The following is a 19,787-nucleotide window of genomic DNA, read 5'->3' as shown; positions in this document are numbered from 1 at the left end:
GTCTTTTGGCTACTATCTGATTTTTAATAAAATGTGGTAATTAAAAGGCTGTAGCGAAGGGTACAGTCATTACAGTTTTAATTGTTAATGAAATGTGCCAGGTGATTTAAATTTTCTGGAGCATGAAAGAAGGAGGAAGTTTTTCATGCAGGCCAGGCTGCTGGGGTGCATCCTTTTGTCTGCACCATGAAATATCTAATTTGGATGTCTCTTTGAAGAGACTGGTTTTTAATATTTTTGTGAAAGCTCTGTAGAGACTTAATTGCACAAATTGCAGTGAGAGAGGTCGTGTTGGTGTAAAAAAATTTTCTATGGACTTATTTCATGAAAACCTAACTTGTTTTAAAGTAGAGCCACAGTCAGTGTAGACTGCTGGATTTTGGATTGAGTTAGTTTTTAGATCTGTTTTGCATATACCTAAAGCAGCAGTTACATAGGTTGACTGTAAATGCATGTGATGGTTTTATTGTGATCATATTTAACATACTAAGAAGATACTTCTGCTACTTTGGCTTAGAGATTGGGTATATTACTGAACATAGCAGTGATTGCTTACAAGTTTGAGCATTGTCTGAATCTGCCGGTTATTGTTACAAGCTTTTGAGGCCTTGCAAAAGCAGACTTCATTTGAAAAATAGATAGTTTTACTTCCTTAATTTTGTGGGGGTTTGAGATGCATGTGCGGTAGAGGAGGGCATTTTCCCTTCAGAAAAGTTTCAAATGTGAGATCAGCACCAGGATGATAAAAACAGTAACATAACTTTTTGAATTTGAGGAACTCTATGTTCTTCAAAGTACTACATCCTCCCCATAACCCTGGCATTTTTTTGAGAAGACTGTTTATCTTTCTGAACATTTTTTCACTGTAGTGTCTATGATAAGGGAAGACTGTCAGGGTTGTTCTGTATCCAAAGAGCCAATGTGTCATATTTCCTAGGTGAGAACTGTTAGTTTGTATTTTTGAGATTTGTGTTTTAAGTGGAACAAATCCAAACAAAAATTACTTGGTTGGTGGGACTGTTGTGATCATCAGCAGGCTCACCATTTCTGTCTAACACCAGCCCTAAAGCTTGGCCTGATTATGAAGTTCTTGTCTTGTCTTGGTACAGACAGGTTTTAAAAGTAATTTGGTGACACAATCTTAGATCTACCCTACCAAACCCAGGAAGGGAATGTTGCTGTAAAGATAAAATGGTGTTTGACACACTTGGCAAAAGCTGGCACATCACCCAGCTTCTGCTGAGACCAGGCCCACAGCTGAGCTTGCTTCAGACTGGAAAGTGCCGGCAGTAAGCACAGGAAGAAAACTATGCCTTGGCCTGGCAGGGGCTCGCTTCCCCAGGAATGGCTGGTTGGTTTCCAGTGTCAGCTTTAAAGTAAAATGTAGAGAGTTGCATTTGAAGACCTGGGAGGTTGTCATTGTAAACAATCTCTTCCTCCCTTCTGTTGTATGGAGTGTGTTGGATTCTTGCATTGTAGGGTCATATGCAAATACTGTGCTATTGATCTCTACTTGTGTTAGTACCCTGGGCTTCAGACCATACTTAACTTTCAAGATACACTAAATAGTTTTCAGTACAATATCCTGTATAAGCTTGTTTCCTAATAGTCTTTTAAAAGCTTGATTTTGTTGTACAGGTCACAGAGGCTGGTAATCCATTTTAGTTCATTAAACCCCTTATGTTCTTAAATAGCCAGCAGTTAAAACTCACACTTTCTGAAGAGGAGACCTGAAGGAAATGATTTATTGTCTGTGATACTTCTTACATCTAGTTTTACTGAAATTTGCAAAACTGAAACAGCTGTTAAATGTTATTTAAATCATGTAATATATTTCTTTAAAAACATGACATAGTCTGGAGAGGGGAAAATGTACAAATCTGTGTAAAATCTGTTGTGTCTTTAGGGACAAAATCTAATGCTAAGCCTGAGTTGCTATTATTTGTACAGTTGGTTTTCACTTTAAACAGATGACTGCTTTTTTGAAACTGGGTTGCATGCCAGTAGTTAAAGTACAACCATGTAGGGTACAACAGGGTTTGTAACTAGGGGTTTTCAGAGGTGATGTCATGATGAACTTAAATGAAACTTTAGCAACAATGTTAATGTCACCAACAAATATATGCAGTTTTCTAGCCTTCCTTTCACAATATCTGAATAGGAACTGTGTTTATATTGCTTTTGTTTGAAGGAAAATAATTTGTTAAAAGGAATAAAGGGAAGTTACAACTTCTGTTTTGTTTCTCTTCTACTTAAAAATATTCACCATATAAACATTTGAGTGTTTACATCAGAGGGAGCAGATGGAGCCATAATGTTTTACTTTGTCATTCATTGCTTTCATTTGCATGCCAAACCACATGATGATACTTGGTAAAAACTGAAAATAGTCAGAAAGTAACAAGTATTTATTAACTGTAATGCTTGTACCTTGTAAAATTATGATAAAATCATAAACTGTGGTGTTGCATGGGGATTTCTGTAACCACTATGGAAGGGAGACCACATTGCATCATGGATAAAAGTAAAGATATTTCATAGACCTGTAGCATACAGATTTATAAACAAAGAGCATTTAAGCTTTGGTGCACCTATGTCACAAGTTCTGATACAGGTCTGGTCCCCACATCCCATTTTTGTGGTTAATTTCCCTGCTGTAAAATGATTGAGAGGATGGAGCAACTGCCTTAAGGAGTTCAAGGCTCTTCACTTTGGAGAGGAAAAGAAGGGGAGTGTGTGATGTGGTTTACAAAATCACAAAGGTGATAGAAAAGCTGAAGGTGAAACTTGAGTCTACGAGGTTTTGCCATATTAGGATTAAAGAGCATTCAATGTTTTTAACAGAAGTTATCTTCTATCTTAATAGAAGATCAGCTTAAAGCAGATGGCAGTACCTCTTCACACTGCAGTCATGTATCTGTGGAACTTGCTGCCACAGGAGGTGCAGAGACAGGCAGTGTTGGCAGGTTCAAAAAGGGTTTATGTGCCTGCATAGGCACCAAGGCCATAAATGGACACCGAACAGACTCGGAAGGGAGGTGCCCTCTGAATTCCTGCCTCCACACTTGTGGATGCCAGCAGAGAGGCTGCAGAAAAGGCTCACGTGCTTGCTCAAAATAGCCTTTGTTTTTGCTGTGTTGAAGGCAGACTGTCAGGCTGGATGCCCTGTACACCTGACCTGGGAGGGTGCCACTTCTCTTCCTCTGTCAGGGGGACATGTTGTGGGCTGTTCTTGAACTCTGTCTTAATATCAGGATAATTGTTCAAAATCATGTCAGCCAAACCTGCTTAGAAAAACAAAATCTTTTCCTGAAAAAGAGACTGCTTCCTTTCCCTGTGTGCCACTGTGAGAGTTGGATCTCCCTGACTGCAAAAAGCAAAAGGTATTACAGGAAGATACAGAGATTATTCTGCCCACATCCATCCTGTCAGAAAAATTCCTCTTTCCCTGACCCAGAGAGCAACCTCATCTTGTTCAGGAGGATGCAAACATTTCAAGATTCAGCTTTGTGATAAGGTCAATGCTTGGAGAAACTTGGATGCTAACATTTCTTCTTAGCCACCCTGCCCCTAGTTGGTCTTCCCACCTTTTTGGCTACTGGTGTCTCTGACTGGCTGTGACCAGTGTCCCTGCTTGGTGAGTCTCGGGGCTTGAGATGAAGGAGGAGCACATATCTGGAGTTCAGGCTTGCCCCAGGGTAGAAGGAGAAATTACTGTCACTGGGAAAGCTGCTGTGCTCTCAGGAGAGTTAGGATGAGGGAGAAGTAAAATGCTTGTTTCAGAATAGTTTAATTGAAAGGTTTCAGTTTCTTTCTTTCCTGTAGGAGTGCTGCCAGGCTGTAGGAAAGAGTGTTCTTTCTTGTACGAGTAACAACTGAGATCAGAATTCCATTAATTTTGTTTCCTGTATGCTCTGCTGGGCTTTTTTTGTTGTACAATAGCATTGTTACTTAAATCCTTTCTTTAATGCAAATGTGATGTAAGTAGGATTGCACTAGCTGTAATTTTTATGACTAAACAAGACTTTTTTTTTTAAAACATAGTTTAGGCTGAATTTCTCATTTTCAAACCTTCAGTGTTTTCTCTCAAAAAATATTTATGGCCACAATTTACAGCAAGATCATGACATCTTCATTCATCTGACTGAATTGTGGTCGCAGTATGTGTGGGATTAATGTGAAACATGAGAGCTGAGCTAGGGACTGATGTGTCTTAGAAGATTGCTTGAGTTCCCACAGGTCTTTGGTTCTTCAGATTTCTCATAAAAATCCTTTATGTATGTTCCTGGGATGGGTTTAACCTTTTGTCCATTATATTTTCCTCTGTCTTTCAAGCTGAAATAGTAAGAGGAGCTTGGTTTCTCATTCCTCAAGAGATGGTAATTTCTCAAAGTTTTGTGAAAGTAGCAGGTTGGATGGAAGAGAGAGACCTTCTTGTATCTCTCCATACACAGAAGGCTGCAGTAGCAGTTTGGGGAGCCAGGCATTTGACTCAAGGCAGGGATCCTGAGGATGCAGGCTTCATGGTTTTGGAGTTTCCTTTCTTTGTGAAACTTCTTCTCAGCCTCATCCCATAGGAGCCTGTAGCTGTTGAGTTTATTAGTGCTTTGTTACTGCATGCAGGACTAGGGTTTGGCAGCAGCTGTGAGACTTAGACTTCCATAAAGCCACTGATGTGATGTGATTCTTCTTTTTTGGGACCACAAGTTGATTTGCAGTTCACTTTAATTGTAATTTGTGCAGTTTTAGTTGTGTTTCTTGAGGATTCATGCTGAGCTAGTCTCATCTAGGGCTTTGCACTCAGCATAAATGTTACAAAGAGAGTGCTGCTTCTCTAAACATCTGTGCTACAATAAATGAGATGAGCATGGGGGGTGCAGATGATAAAGAAAAAACATTTTCTGCTCTTGTGAGGAAGCTCAACTGTGAAGAGGCATTGCATCATGAGCTCTAATGAAAGACCAGCTATTCCCCTTGGGAAAATGAAAGCAGTTGCCTCATTTCCCTCTTAGTGGCAGCTGTTGCTTAGGAATTCTGTTTGAGAATGAAATGCTGCTTTGGTTGATCAGAGAAATCGCTTTAATACAAATGGCTGCCAGTGGTGTGCACTGTAGGTGTTGTGAAGGACAGAAAAAATTTCTTAAAAATTAATAGCTCAGACTAGAAAATTAGTGGTTTAGACCCAAATATATAATTTGCATGAGTTCTGATGTGTTCCACTGTGTCTTTGAGACCAGTCTTTGTTTTTTCCCATCTGTGCTGGTCTGAGGAAGTGGCAAGATCACATTAGCATCAGGGAGTGGAAGGAGACCAGGAGCTCTGATGAGGAAAACATTTAATTGGGCTGGGAGGAGAAACAGGTGTTGATGTGGCAGACATTACTGAGAATATAGCTTGGTTAAGTGATGGAAGAGAACTAGCTCAGGTTCTATTCTATATATTTTATTTAATTTTTACTAAAAATAGCATTGAATTGTTTGTGCATTGTTTTATAGAGAAAGTTCCTTTTTTGAGCATTAGCACCTGGAAGTGATATTGTTAAGCCTGGCAACATCTAGGTCTTGGCTGATGGAAGAAGACACAATGTGAACTGCTCTGCTGGTTGTGCTCATACTTCCCTCTGCTGCTGTGACATATACAAGGATCTGTGGTTAGGAAACTCATCATCAGGCCTGACTTTTGAAGAAAGGCAGTTTCCTAATTCCCTGCATTGTTGTGGGGTGTGTGCTGGGTGTCTTGTAGGGAGCCAGAGATGAATCAGCCTGGAGATTATTCACGCTCCCCTTGTGCCTGAGCAGTGCACCAGCTTTGAGAAGCTGTGCCCAGTCTGACCTCCAAAATGCTCTTGCTCCTTTGTTTAAAACAGCTGCCTTTGGAGCAATTGCTTTCCCTGAGCCAGGTGTGGCTTCAACCATTTGGTAGCCATTTCAAGAGCAGGATGTCAGAAGCACATTGTAAAGCATGGTAGAGATGAATGAAGTACTGCTGTTGTATTGGATGACTCAAGGTCATCACAGGTAATAAATTTACCTGCCAAGATAACCAGGTGGAATTTGATCTGTTAGACAGAAGCAGAGTTAGCAGGGGACAGCTTTTCTTTTAGTGGGTCCTGTTATGAAGGACCTGCTGTTTCCTGTGGGAAATGAGTTTGTCAAGTCTTCCTAAGTATGCTGGTCAAAGAAGACTTACTTATTTTAACTTCTAATGTGGCTGGCAAAGCTGTATGGCAAAATTTAGGTACCATTGTATGCTGAGAGCAATTGAGCCCCAGGAAAGTTGGGCGGAAAGCCAGGGAAAAAACGCTGGTATAACAGCTTGTTAGCTTCTCTTTGCATGTTGGCTAAGTATAATTCGGAAAATTAAAAGACACAGGTGCCTCAAATCTGTGTGTTCTGCTTAATGACATTCAGTGAGAGCAGCTGACCCAGTGAATTATGGGTGGGCTGAGGTTTTCTTGTTCATAATAAACCCAGTGAGTTGCTCCTTTGTTGGTTTTCTGTTGGCAGGAGTCATGTGGGATTTAGTGTCTCTGCAGTTTGTGTGACAGCAATGTGATTCTCTCTAAGTCCTGGTGTGTTGCTAGTGAGGAGGTTTTGTTTGCTTGGTTGAAGTTGTACCCTGATGAATGAGTAGTTGGAGTGTTCTGAGCTTTTTGTTTGGGTGCAGGCTGGTATCACCAGATTAATTCATGAAGATCTTGGTCTTAGGTTTCCAGTGGCATCGAGTTACTTCCTCTCCTGGGACACATCTTCACTTTTCACTGCCTGTGGTCTTGATAGTGAAAGATGGAGGAGAAGGGTGAAAATGACTGTAAACAGCATTTCTGCCTATGATGTATTTTATTTTTATTGAATAATTTTGGGTCCCTTTGTCTGATTTAATCCCCGTAGTCCTCTTTGTATTCAGTTCAGAGATTTGCTATGTACTACATGCTGTTGAAATTAATTAAGGCCCAGGCTTTGGTTGTTTGGGAAATGAGTTAGAGGTACATTTGTTGGCAGAGTGCTCACTACAAAAGGAGGTAATCCCCACTTTTGCGTAAACACACAGATGTGTTTTTTGTGGGCTTAATTAAGCTTTGCCAAAACTGTCTGGCCTCTAATGCTAGTGCAAGAAGGCAGAAATTCCTGTGGCATGTTCAAGTATGGAATCATGTTTAACTCATTTGATGGATGACAGCTGTCCCAGTGTGGCCCACAGCTCTGTAGTGGAGCTACACCTGGGAAGGCTGACTGCAAGAGCATCACCAGGGCAAGCCTGTGGGAAATCATCTGGCTTGGGTGCTGGGCTTGGATTCTGCTTGTCATGCTTACTTCCATGGCAATCCCCAGGATTAGAGTGACCTCGTGGGCTGGTGTCTTTTCTAACCAGATCAAACTTCTGTCATTTTGGGAGAGCAGTATGAAAACTCTCCTATGTGAAAATAGGACAAAGTTTCTTACTGTCTATTCATACCCTCCAATTCACCAAGTTTTTTTCCCCTGTCCTTTTTTTTCTTCTTAATAATGCATGCAGATAATTTCCTAGATGTCAGCCCTGTGAACTTTACCCTGTGCCATTGCCATTAAAGGCAATAGGTTCTTTTTGTCATCTACATTTATTAAAGGTCTTTTTTGTGGAATTAAACTTCGAGGTGGACAGAAGTTAATGTGGAGTGGTTGTTTATTTGTTTATTGATTTTTTTTAAACAAAGGTTGATATTTCAACATAGGAAAGGTGAGTTTTTTTCCTCTTTCCTAGTTAGTGTTTTTTGCTTAATAATAGCGGATGTTGTGGGTGACTTCAGTAATCATGGTGACAGTTCCAACAGGATAGGTACCTGCTTGAACAATCAGAAATGAATTAATAATAAGCATTAAAGCTGAGGTGTCTGGTATTGGAATTTCAGTATCAATATTGTTAGTAGATTGGAGAGGTATGAATGCTTGTCTCTGAGGTGAGTCTTGGCTGGTATGCCTGTGAAGGAGTTTGTCTGCACTTACCCTGACAGGGAATGTTGCAAGTTAAAGCTTGGGTTCTTGAAATGTGTCACATAGATGTCAGATAGAGGCTTGCAGACTGTTTCCTGTCCCTTTAGTATCCACTTCTTTTCCTTTGTGCCTCTTTTGTTTGCCCCCAGATTGAACACTATAAAGCTGAAGGAGCCTTTGGGGAGATGAAGTGGGCAGTTTAAATTAAGCTGTCTTTCTTTATAGTTTGGGGCAGTTTGGGGCAGATGGAAAACAGAAGGGCAAGAAGGCTTCATTTCTCTTGGGAGAATAGAGACTTGAATTCTGAAAATGTTCAGTAATTGGGTTGGGTATTTGTAATATAGTAGGTGGGGTCTGTCAGCTTTGCAAAATGCTACACAATCTTAGAATTGTGCTTAAGGAACTAATGGCAGAGTTGTCTTTCACTGGTGTTCCTTTTTTGCCTCAGTTTCCTGATCTTGAAATAAAGGTATGTTCTCAGTGTTATGTAGGAAACCAGTATCTGAGCCCAGATCAGAATTCAAGGTTTCTGGCTTCAAGTTCTCCATTCAGACCACACCTTTCTTTTTATAGCCATGGGAAAAAAAGTCTGCTCCAGCATGTCATTTAGTGAAATGCCATATAGAAAAAGCAAAACTAAGCCTAAAAGAGCTAAAAATAGTTGATTTTAAATTAGGAGACAGAAAAAGTTCAGCAGATTCTTTCTGGCAAGTGGAACCTTACAATGCCACAGCAGATGTGCTCATCTTTGGGGTAGTGTCTGGCAAACTGAAGTGCCTGCAAAGATGTGTGCTGAGTTGTGCTGAGTGGTGTCCAATAGAGTGGGATTCTGAACAGGCCACTCAAGTCAGGGAAGCCCTTCCTCAGGATACATTACACTGGAATGTGTTTGGGAGGACAGGTGGAACTGTGACTTGGTTTGTCTGTAGAGTGAATGTGCTCAGGTGTTCTCTGAAAGCATCGAGGCTCCTCAAAGCTTCTCCCTTTTCTAATTGAAGCCTTAAATCATCAAAGCTGAGAGCTAAAACTCTTTCATACTATATATGGCATTTGTGCTAGTGGTAGAAACTGGAGTGTATTTATAACACTGGTTTGCTGCTGCGGGAATACAGATTGGGAACAAATGTTTGTTTGGAAAAAATACAATTCCAGGGTCTTCTTTTACTGCCACACGTGAAATCCACAGCAACCTTGTAAAAGCAACAGTTGAAAAATCTTAATAGGGCCTCCCCCATGGGAAGAAAAGCCCATGCAATTGGTGTAACATTATGTATCTAGAGAGTTACTTCTGATGGATTATGCAGTAGGCAGTGACCCTGTATGTAACATCCTGTCTGTCACATTGGAATGCAGGGATGCTGTCGTGTTGTTGGCACACACTGGGATCGTTGGGGTTTCTTGCTAGGACGTGCTGCTATTTTCAGATGTGCTCCTTGTTTGTTCAGAAATACCTATCTGTGCCCCAAGTAATAGTTAATGAAAATTTTAAGTGTTCTTTACAGGATGGCATAGCATTGATGTGAGAAAATCAAGCCATAAGCTGAGCTGAGCTCTCTTGCATACTGCTGCAAAATATTTGAAGGAAAACAGTTGGCAGCAAAAGGGCACAGGTGGCTTTGGGTGTGATGATTAAACTATCTCCCTGCCATCTCCCTTCAGTCCCAGTGTTCTGTTTGATTTGCTTAATGTGTTAATCCTTGCTGTTGCTGCACAGCTAATTACTGTTATGTTGAGCCTCTGTGGAATAATTACCATTTGGACTAAGAATGTTTGTATCCAGAATCATAAAATAATTTATTTTATACTGTGTTTTAAAACTGCTGTCTTGTTTTTGAAGGATGTTCAGAAGGAGAGAGAACCTCATGTTTATCTCAGTAAAGAAGAAGTTAAAGAGAAGATACAAAGCTATAATTCATCTGTCACTGATAAATTAAAGATGACCTTGGTAAGTTTTGCATGGAATTCCTGTAATTTTTAATGTTGAGTTGTAGCTTTGTAGTGCGTTGTGAATTGTTTTATTCTCAGCGTCTTACATATGAAACTCTCTCTGTTTAGATGGTTTTCTAAGAGACTTTTCCTTAGACTGACAAATTAAAATCTCATGTCTGAAATGCTTTTTATCCCTGTAGCTCTTTTACATGGATCAAAACAAAGTGTTGTAAAAACAAACTGATGTACCTGTGTTTAAGGTAAACTGTCAGCTGACACTAAGCTGTACATTTGTCAAAATTTTCTTACAAATTCTGAAAAAGCTCAGATGGTAAAAATGAAGGTATATTTTTCTTGTTTTTGCAGATAAATTTTTGTCAGATTTCTTTGATAAGGATGCTCAAGCAGTGATAAAAGTTAAAACATACAATATTTATTATAGGATACTTAACTTTCAGAGTAGTCATACAGGTTTTCAGCATGAAGAGACTTTCTTCCCCCAAAAACCATAGAAATTACAAACTGGAATACATAAGACTTCTCATTTCCAAGGATTGTGAACCAGGTTTAATATTCAGTTCGGTCTACTCAAGACCATACTAACAAAATTCACATCTATCTGCTTAGCAATCTGTTATTCAGTTGTTAGGCTGTCCAGATTTTCTAATACATGACATATTCCTGTGGGTGTATATGGAAATTGTGAAATTCCATTATATCCTAAACCATGTAAGTATGACTATGTACTAAAAAGATCTTTGTTATGTGTTTGCATGTGGATCGGGACTTATGCCTAAAACTAGATTGTCAAAATTTTTCTAGCTCAGTAATGTTTGATTGGCTTTGCTATTTTGTCTTTCAAGAGCAACTGAAATAAATATTTTCAGATGTTAATTGGATTGGCATTTATTCTGGGGTTTTGCCTGGGTTTTTTTTGTTGTTTATTGGGGTTTTTTTTGTTTTTGTTTGTTTGAATTTTTGGGATTTTTGTTTGATTGTTTGAGTTTTGGGGTTTTTGTTTGGTTTTTTGTTTATTTTCTTGTGAGTTTTTTGGGGTTTGTTTTTTTTTCTGTTGGTTAGGGCTTTTTCAACATGATTTGACCATCTAAATGCCTCAGACTAAGTTGACAAAGACAGCTAAAATGTAGGAGATGATTTCTGTATTTCTGCACGAAATCTGTAGCTAAAGATGGGTATTAGTGATCTTTTACACTTCATAGTCCTCTCCTAAAGTGAAAACTTATCTCTGGTGTGTTGTACCTTTTGCTTGATGAATCCTAATATACTTAGAATTCAGCAGTTATTATTAAGAAAAAATTAATACTCAGTAGTTATTAATAAGAAAAATTTATATTCAGAAGGTATACCAGAGAGAATAACTGTCTGAATTATGAAAGCAATGCCTTTCCTGTGAGATGTCGTGTATTGCAGTGGTATTTAAATAGTGCTCACTGTGAGCATTTTCATGTGCCTGCTGCACTGCTGTGTCACACGTGGTCACTGCTGATGATTTTAACAGTCCAGGCCTTTCCTTCGTTGCAGAATGCCAATGGGATTTACACTGGCTTCATCAAGGTGCAGATGGAGCTGTGCAGACCCATCACTGTGCAGTCCTCCCAGAGCCAGGGCAGGTGTGCTCCCAGCAGCCAGGAAACTGCTTTCTACCTGCCAGATGGCTGTGTGAACACCCTCCACATCAGCAGCACCAACACTGTGCGGGAAGTTATCGAGGCCTTGCTCAAGAAGTTCTTTGTGGCTGACAACCCTGCTAAGTTTGCACTTTACAAACGCTGTCACAAGGAAGATCAAGGTATAAACTGAGCTTGAGGCATTTTGGTAATAGAAGGGTTTGGGGAGGGAGTTGTGCTATAGTAATACTTGAAATTAGCAGGGTGGAAGAAGTCAGATAAATGGGGTAATAGTCTTCCTACCTTGTCTTTTTTTCCATATATAAAGTAACATGGTAAGATTGTAAAAGACTGGGAGTATTTCAGGATAATTCATCCAAGACAAAGTCACCTGCTAAAACATTACACAGATCTCCTGTGCTTTGCAGTCCATTTTGTTTTATTTCGTGCCCTTATCAGGTCCTAAATTTCAGCTGGCCTGATACACTGCAGAGTTGTGAGATGAAGTTACAGGCCAGGTTTTCAAACAGATAAGCCATGGTGTCTGTGATGCATGAGGTACTGGCACTGGCAGGCCGCTCTCGAGGCGACAACCATGGGCACATGTGTTGTGCTCACGTGGCAGTGCTCACATGGCTGGCCCTGGGCACTGGCTGCTATTAGGAGTTTGTTGCAAGTTGTGATGGGAATACCAGAAGATGGAAAAGGGGTTTTTTAGGGAAAGGTGCATTTTGCCAATGTTGTGTTCTTGCACTTAGAATCTGCCTTCCTTCAGTGGACATTGAGAAGAGTTTCAGTAGTTCAGATGTTTCTGACTGTCAGATAAGCAGAGTTGTCTTTTAGACTTCGTGTGTGAAATTTTAAGTGGAAAACTTAAATCAGAGCGGTGAATACACAGCTCTGATGTCATAAATGCTTAGATAGAGCAAGAGATCTATGTGTTGTGTTTTTTTCTTGTGGGTTATTTTCCCCCCTTGCCTTCCATGTACTGTGTTGACTGGAGGCCATTTCATTCCTGTGCAAATGCAGTGTTGCACTGACACCATCAGTCACCTGCTCAGCTCCTCCCTAAAACTCACTGCTCAAAACCAGTATGTAGACTGATAGATAAACAGTGTGTAAATTTTGGCTACACATGCATCTTTCTGAATTTTTTTTAGCATTAGCTAGCGTTAGTCATTCCAGGTGTTAGAATCATTGTTGGTAAAGATGATAATGACTGTGGTTTCCTTCTCCTGCAGTTTATACTTGCAAGCTGTCAGACAGAGAACATCCCCTCTACCTGCGCTTGGTGGCAGGCCCCAAAACAGAAATGCTCAGCTTCGTTCTGCGCGAGCATGAAACTGGAGAAGTCATGGTAGGTCACACACACCCTCCTGGGCCAGTGTTTGTGTAACCTCGTGGATGAGTGGGCTTCTGTTTGAGCTGTGCTGAGCGGGCAGATCATTTTCTGGAAGCAGACTTTTTTCCCCTGGTAATTTCCTTTGTGCCTTTTGTAAACATTTCATTTGTGGTTAGATTGACCTGTTGTACTTGCAGAAGAAAAAAACTAATTGAAAGAGTAAAATATTGTCAGATGCTCTAAGATTTGCGAGGAAGGTGCCTGATACTGTTTCAGTTGGAAATTGTCTACAGTGTCTGAGGTTTTGTTTGGAAATACTGCATATATAAAAGATGTATGAATTTTCTGTTGATCTCATCCATTCTTTGCACTCTTTGCCCTTCCAGTGGGAAGCCTTTAGTATTCCTGAACTGCAAAACTTCTTGCGCATACTGGACAAAGAGGAAAGTGACCAACTGCAGCTCTTGAAGAACCGCTATGCAGCTTACAGGGGCAAGCTTGAAGAAGCCCTTCGGGGGGTGCTGAAGCCTGGCTAAAAAGGGGCCAAAGGACACTCAGGAAAACGCGCTACCAAACGTCAATAGAGCATGCCAAACCCAAGTACAAAGAGCAGCAGAGAGTAGTTCTCTTTATTCAGAAGACTGTTTTGTGATGCCAGGGTAGACTTAGTTCCATAAGCCAGGTCACTTAGCATCTTGCACCCACAAGTAAGGGATTCTGCATGTTTGTACATCAGTTTGCAACCCTCTGTGTGCCTAGAGAGTTTCCCAAGTTATCTTGGTGCAAGCTGTGAAACTGTAAGCAATTTCCTAGGATGCTATGAAATACCTTTTTTTTTTCTTCTTTGCTTAATGGTATCTTTACAAGTAAGGATGTGCAAATTGATGGGTTAAAAAATATTATTAAAGCCATTTGGATGAGAATTAGAGCACTATCTTAGAGATGAAATTGATTTGCACTACCTTTCTGTTTTTGAATAGTTACTGTATAATTTGTGAGAGAACTGTTATAGGTGGAAAAGCTTACGAGATCCTGTGGTTTGTACTGTGAAATTGTGGAAAGCTTTTAAGTGGTCTTTGTGAAGAAAGTAAAGAGAAGGTTGAAAAGAAGGTAAGAGTTGGTGGAGAAGAACTCTAATAGCTGACAGGAGGTTTTAAATAAAAATAGTATTTACACAGAGGAAAGTTGAAATACTAATTCTACAAGGTTAAAGTTTTAGTATGTTTTAATATTGTGAATAGGTTTTATGGTTTTTAACTGTGTAAATCCACACTGGAAAAGAAATAAAGATAATAGAAATAGTGGGAAGGAACGAGAAGCAAAAGCTAAGTAAGAATGGAAATGGAGCTGCACATACAGGCCCCTTTTGGAGAAGCTGATTCCATAAAGGCATAGTCAGGGTTTGAAAAGTGTGGCAAACCTAAAAAGCTGCTTACTTGAATTCTGAAAAGTGGTCCATGTCTCAGATAACTCTGTGAGAAATACCTGTCTAGCGAGGGTGCAGACATAAGCTACAACTACAGATGCATTTGATTTTTATTGTAAGTCAGGTCTTTCCTCTGGCCCAGTGATCCATTTTTAGGCTGGATAATCTTGAATTACCATATCTGAAAGACAGAAATAGCTTCCTCTGCTTCTTTCTTTGTTAAAAGCTCAGTCAGGCAAAGAAAGTAGAATTTTTTTATTCATATTTCCAGCCCAGCAGAACATTAACATTTATTGTCTGTTTTGGTGACTGAGCTTAGTAACTCTTGCTTTTAATAAGGCAAAACTTTTTCCTTATGGTTTTCAAACTCTTAATTGAAAAACTGATTACCAAATTCTGCGGACTGCTGATTTACTTGATTTAAAAGTAGGAAAAATGTAGCAAGAAAACTTTTTACTTTAGTGTAAATATAGTTGTTGTTCTTTCAGAGTTATTTATCTTAAAAAAAAAAAAAAGCATGTTCAAAAGAAACCAAAGAAGTGGGTGTGCAATAGAAGCATGGAAGCATGAGGCAGATTTGAGTGACTGATACTGTAGTCATTATCATGCCAGAGAGGAAATGAGTTATGTCCTGGGGGGTGGGGGAGTGGAGGAGTGCTCAGGATTGAAGAGCAGCAGAAGTTGTGGTGGGGTTTTTTTCCCCTCTGTTCTTAATGTGTTCATTTTAAATTCCCAAGGAATTGTTAAAACTTTGGTGACATCTAATGGATACTGTGTGAAACTCCAAGATGCTTCTGTTCTTCCCCTTAATTTTATGTAATTGTGCCTTTGTTTCCTTTACTTAGTAAGATTCTTTTTAAAACTCTTCACAAGGTTTTTAAGTAAAAAGAATTTGCAAGCTTATGAGACAATCATAATGTTTTAAAGAGTTAAGAGAAATTAAGAGTAGGACTAACTATATCTAAGGCGTATCTTGTTTGTTTTTTTAATTTCACATGTAACATTGTAGTGCATGTGTGAGTTAGTAACATTATCCTCAAGTGAGACACTTTATAATGGTTCAGGGAATGCTTTTGTTTTTGTTACAATTTGGTTTTCTAGGAACGCAGCAGTGTGTTGGTGGGTATTCTGTTAACATCTTAATTTTTGTTTCTGCCCATAGCTCTGTAATCATTGCATAACCGCTGTCAATATTGAACCATTTGTTGCTCAGATTTAAACACTGTTTGAGTTTTAAAGTTGAGTATAGAAATATGTGAATTTTGGTTTTACTTGAACTAAACTATCAGTCTTTTTAAGTAGGCACATCTTCATTTACTTTAGCCAGAAACCTCAATCAGTGTTGTATGCACTATGAGTCTTGATTTGGGGTGAAGGGGAAGGGGGTGGGGGACCAAAATAAACTTTTATTTTAATTTTGTCTTAGTCCACAGTTAATTATTTTAAGATGTCATGTGTGGAGTTAATTTTCTTCTTTTTTGTTCTACACACTGGCAGTTACAGCAGCTTTAATTTAAAAGAAATGGTCATGCCTGGTCAGTTTTATCTTTTTTTAATTTTAGCATCAAATTGAACTGTCAGAGCTTTTGTTGCAAAACTGTTTTCTTGTCATTATATGATGGTACCAGAATGACTAAATGATGAGGGAGGGGGAATGCAGGGAAACATTAAAATATATGTCTTTAAATACAAACATTTAAACTATTTATAATTTTAACAAGCTTAGTTTTATTTTTGTAGGGAAGTTTTTATTCCCCTTAAAGTTATTACTGAAATGGCAAAAAAGTGATGGTTCCATTATTAAAGCTGAAGTTGGCAACACTTGGTTACGTGACGTGTGTTTGGTTTTTCCTTTCCCTGGCGATGTGTTGTGATCCTTTTGAGGCCAGGTGGATTTCTGTGAGTGCTGTGGGCAGACACAGCTGGCCTTTAGCCTAAAGTAAGGTTTGCCTGGGACAGAGGGAGGGAGCAGAGCTGGGGGTTGTGGGGCTCAGGGAGCTGACCCCTCTGTAGGGGGAGTGCAGTGGTGCTGGGTAGGACAGCCCACGGGCGAGTTGTTTCCTTTCTGTTAAAAAACACCTTGCAGGAACGAGGCCAATACACCAAAACTGGAGGTGATACCCCAGCCCTCTCCCCAGGAACTGCTTTTTACTCCTTTCTATGTTTAATGGCTTTTTAGTGGTTTTCTTCAGTAACATCCATGTTTAATTTTCCAGTTACTTACTCTGTGTCTCATAGAAGTGGTTTATTCCTCCCTGATTTAATTGGTAGAAGGGATCTGCTGAGCTGTTTGCTTTGGTCTCTGTGGCACTTCCCTGGGCACCCTGGCCCTGCAGCAGAGGAGATGGCAGTGGCTCAGGCAGTGCCTTGAAGGCTGGTTTATGTGAGACCTCATCACGGTTTGGTGTGTGCAACAGCCCCATTACAACTCTGTGTGCTTGGCAAGGCCTGCAAATGGCAAGTGCTTCAGCATTCTGCCAGGGTGGGATGGATGAAAGCCCTAAAGATACTGGAGTCAGCAAAGCTGCTGACCCCACAAGTCACTGGGCTCTGCCTGTGGCAGTCAGCTACTACCAGCAATACAACTCAGCAGAAAAAACCTCGTGTGCTTTGGTGGCTGGATCAGGGGCAGAATCATCCATCTGGAGACTGATGAGTTCAGTGTGGAGGCAGAGCAGGACAGCAGCACCGTCTCCATGGCAGGGATCAGCAGATTGTCAGTCTGCTCTGGCTTCCTGCAGGCTGAAATTTTAGCGCTGAAATTTTTGAACATTTGCAACAAACGCCACCAGACTCCATTCCCTTCCTCCCCTCTTCCTGTATGTGTGTGAGTATAGAACAATTTTCTTTCCTTCCCAGGTTCCCAGCATGGGGATTTCCAGCTGCAGTCCTGCAAATTTTGTCAGCATTCACTTTTTACCATCTCCCATTGATCTAGAACCATTCAGGTATGTTTTCCTCTTTCATTTTAATGTTCAATAGCATGCTTGTGTTTGTTGGGAAAGAACTGTGCTTCAAAACCTTCCCTACAGTTTTCATCTTGCAGGAGCATATAAATTACACTATTTAAGTTCATATGCAGAAAAAATAGTTTCTCCTATAAAAGTGCAAAATAGAAACACTTTTTTTAATAAGTGAGTTTTGAGCAGAACAATGCTGACTAGTGTGGTATTCATACATTCCCAGAGGGAGATTTGTTAGTATACCTCAGACTAATGATAAGGAATAAAACTGTCAAGGATTATGGCAATTTTGTGTTTATATTTGTTTCAGAAAATAAATACTCATAAAAGTCTAAATACTCTTAGCTTGGACCTGAAAGCTCCACAGAATCCTTAATTTAGTCTGAAGTACCAATTTTAACCAATTGTTTTAAAAAACTAAAGTTAATACCATGTTACTAGTATCTGGAATAAAATCCTATTTCTTCAACTAACTTTCTAGTCCAATGTTGTCTTGTTTCTTACACGTACTTCATAATTAATTTGGTGCCATTTTGAGACTTCACCTCTTGCCTTAGTTGGATCAAGTGAATAAAAAGCTGCAGATCAAAATTCAAGCCAGGTAAGAGGACACACAGTCTGATCTCCTGTTTAGAACACAGGTTTAGTGCTGTGAACTGAGGACTTACCTGTTCTGGGGGAATTATTTTCCTCTGGATGTGTGAGTGGGCAGAAGAGATTGCTGTAGTAGCCAGTGTGGAGAAGTAGGCAACGCCCAGTTCTGAGCAGTTTGAGCCAAGCACTTCAGACACGGAGCCTGGCTGCTGGCACTCGTTCTGTGGTATTTTTCAAGGAAATACTGCAAAGGCCAGGACATGTTTGTCTGAAAAGCACCTTCCTGTGCTATGAGCTAGCAAGGTGAGAGGTAATTCCAGAGTGTTGTTGTTTGCCTTTGTGCAAGCTGAAATTAGAAGTGTTTTCAGTTGCAGCAGCGTAGGCCTGAAAGGGACCCAGCCCAGCACCCTGCACTGAGGCACCCAGTACTAGCAAATGGCTTCTCAAGCAGTTTCCTTCCTGCTTTCCTCAAAGGTGGTTTTTAAAAATGTCTTTTTATTGCACTTTCTGTTCTCTACCTCTCCCTCTACAACTTTTGGGAAGGGCAGTGTTCACAACTGGAATTTTGAAGGTTTTTTTTTTAAATCCAAGGATTATTCCTGCAATTGCCAAATCAAACATTTTATGATGCTGTGTAAAGTACTAACTTGGTGCTGTCTTTCTTGCGTGCATTTTCCATATGAATAAGGATATTACAGATAAGATAGTTCTGTTTTGCCTTCACTTTACCATGAATACCAGTGAGAGAAGTAGAGTGCAAAACTCCCTTCACTAACTCTGTAAACCTAAATATAGCATTGTGGCCTTGCACATAGCATGAGAGAAAAGAGCATTACAAGTCTAAGATTTCTCTCTTTAAATACAGAATCTGGAATGTGATCAGAAATTTCAGCTGTTTCCAGCATGTCTCAGGAGGAATTAGAATGCCAGTAGATTTTATGACAGCAAAGTTCAGCCTCTTGGTTTTATTCCCAGGCAAAGTTGTATTAGAACACTGGCTCTGAAGCTCTCCCTTCATTTAAACAGGTGCTTTCTGTATGCCAGTAATCCTAGACAGTTCTTTTAATCTAGACTTGTCAGATGATACTTCCAGAATCTGCCCTCTTTGCTCCTAACATTTTTCCATAGATGTGAGTGAGCAGATGTTAGACACTTCTGTATTTTTATCTGCTCTGGTTTGTCAAATGAGCACTCACAGTCAGAACTTGCGGTTCTTTGGTTCTTTGTGGAACTTTTAGTAATTCTGGTGGAGAAAGGCAGGATAATTTGTACAGAGTATCTTCTAACACATGTTAGAAGCTAGCACTCATTGAATGTAAACAAGGCTGAGTGAAAATGCAGGTCACATAGAAAGAACACAACATCTACCTTAGTTCAATCTATGTAAATAAAAGATGTATCAGAGGAGCATTTCCAGGAAGTTAACAGACTTTACACTACAAGTGTGTTTTGTTGAACAGTGGATCTAGGATAGGTCATGTGCATTGTGCTGCTTCAGAGCCGGGAGCAGCCCAAGGCAGGAGGACACTCTTTTTAAAGGTGGGGCTTAATTGCTGCTGGTGTTTTTTCTTTGATACTCTGCAGAGAAGTTTTTGAAGTTACTACACCATTTCAAAAGACCTGAAATACTTTTGTGAGGTTTTTGCCTTGTTAATTTGAACACTTCAAAAGCAGAGGAGAAAAACAACTAAGCAGGTATCCGGTAAAAACCATAGCTAGCCCTGTAGTGTCAGACTTAGATGTTTTTGGTATTATTTTAAAACATGACAGGCTAAGCAAAACCACAACACACAGGTTTTTTTGCTTAGGATTTTCATGTTGTAAGAGAAGATCTCTATGTTCTTGGTTTGGATCAGTCATTGTAATGTTTTCCTTTCATCTACTGCCCATTTTAGTTAGCTGATAACAGAAGCTAACTTCTGTCCTGACAGAAGC

At 39.8% G+C, this 19,787-nt stretch overlaps 1 protein-coding gene across 4 annotated transcripts in view; it reads left to right on the top strand.

The window, feature by feature from the left end:
- The window catches only part of RASSF3 (Ras association domain family member 3), a 106,011-nt gene extending 89,895 nt beyond the window's left edge, over positions 1 to 16,116 (top strand). For all 4 annotated transcript variants that reach the window (XM_071423504.1, XM_071423506.1, XM_071423505.1 and 1 more), the window contains 4 exons: positions 9,808 to 9,915; positions 11,442 to 11,709; positions 12,769 to 12,884; positions 13,256 to 16,116. In XM_071423504.1, coding sequence (XP_071279605.1) covers positions 9,808 to 9,915; positions 11,442 to 11,709; positions 12,769 to 12,884; positions 13,256 to 13,405 — 642 coding nt within the window. In that variant the 3' untranslated portion in view covers positions 13,406 to 16,116. The remainder of the gene's footprint in view (positions 1 to 9,807; positions 9,916 to 11,441; positions 11,710 to 12,768; positions 12,885 to 13,255) is intronic.
- Positions 16,117 to 19,787: the final 3,671 nt, after the last annotated feature.

The sequence above is a fragment of the Agelaius tricolor genome, unplaced genomic scaffold (genome assembly GCF_023055355.1).
Source record: "Agelaius tricolor isolate 1412-34295 unplaced genomic scaffold, bAgeTri1.0.p SCAF_3, whole genome shotgun sequence".
Taxonomy (NCBI): Eukaryota; Metazoa; Chordata; class Aves; order Passeriformes; family Icteridae; genus Agelaius; species Agelaius tricolor.
This window is presented reverse-complemented; position numbering and strand designations above follow the sequence as displayed.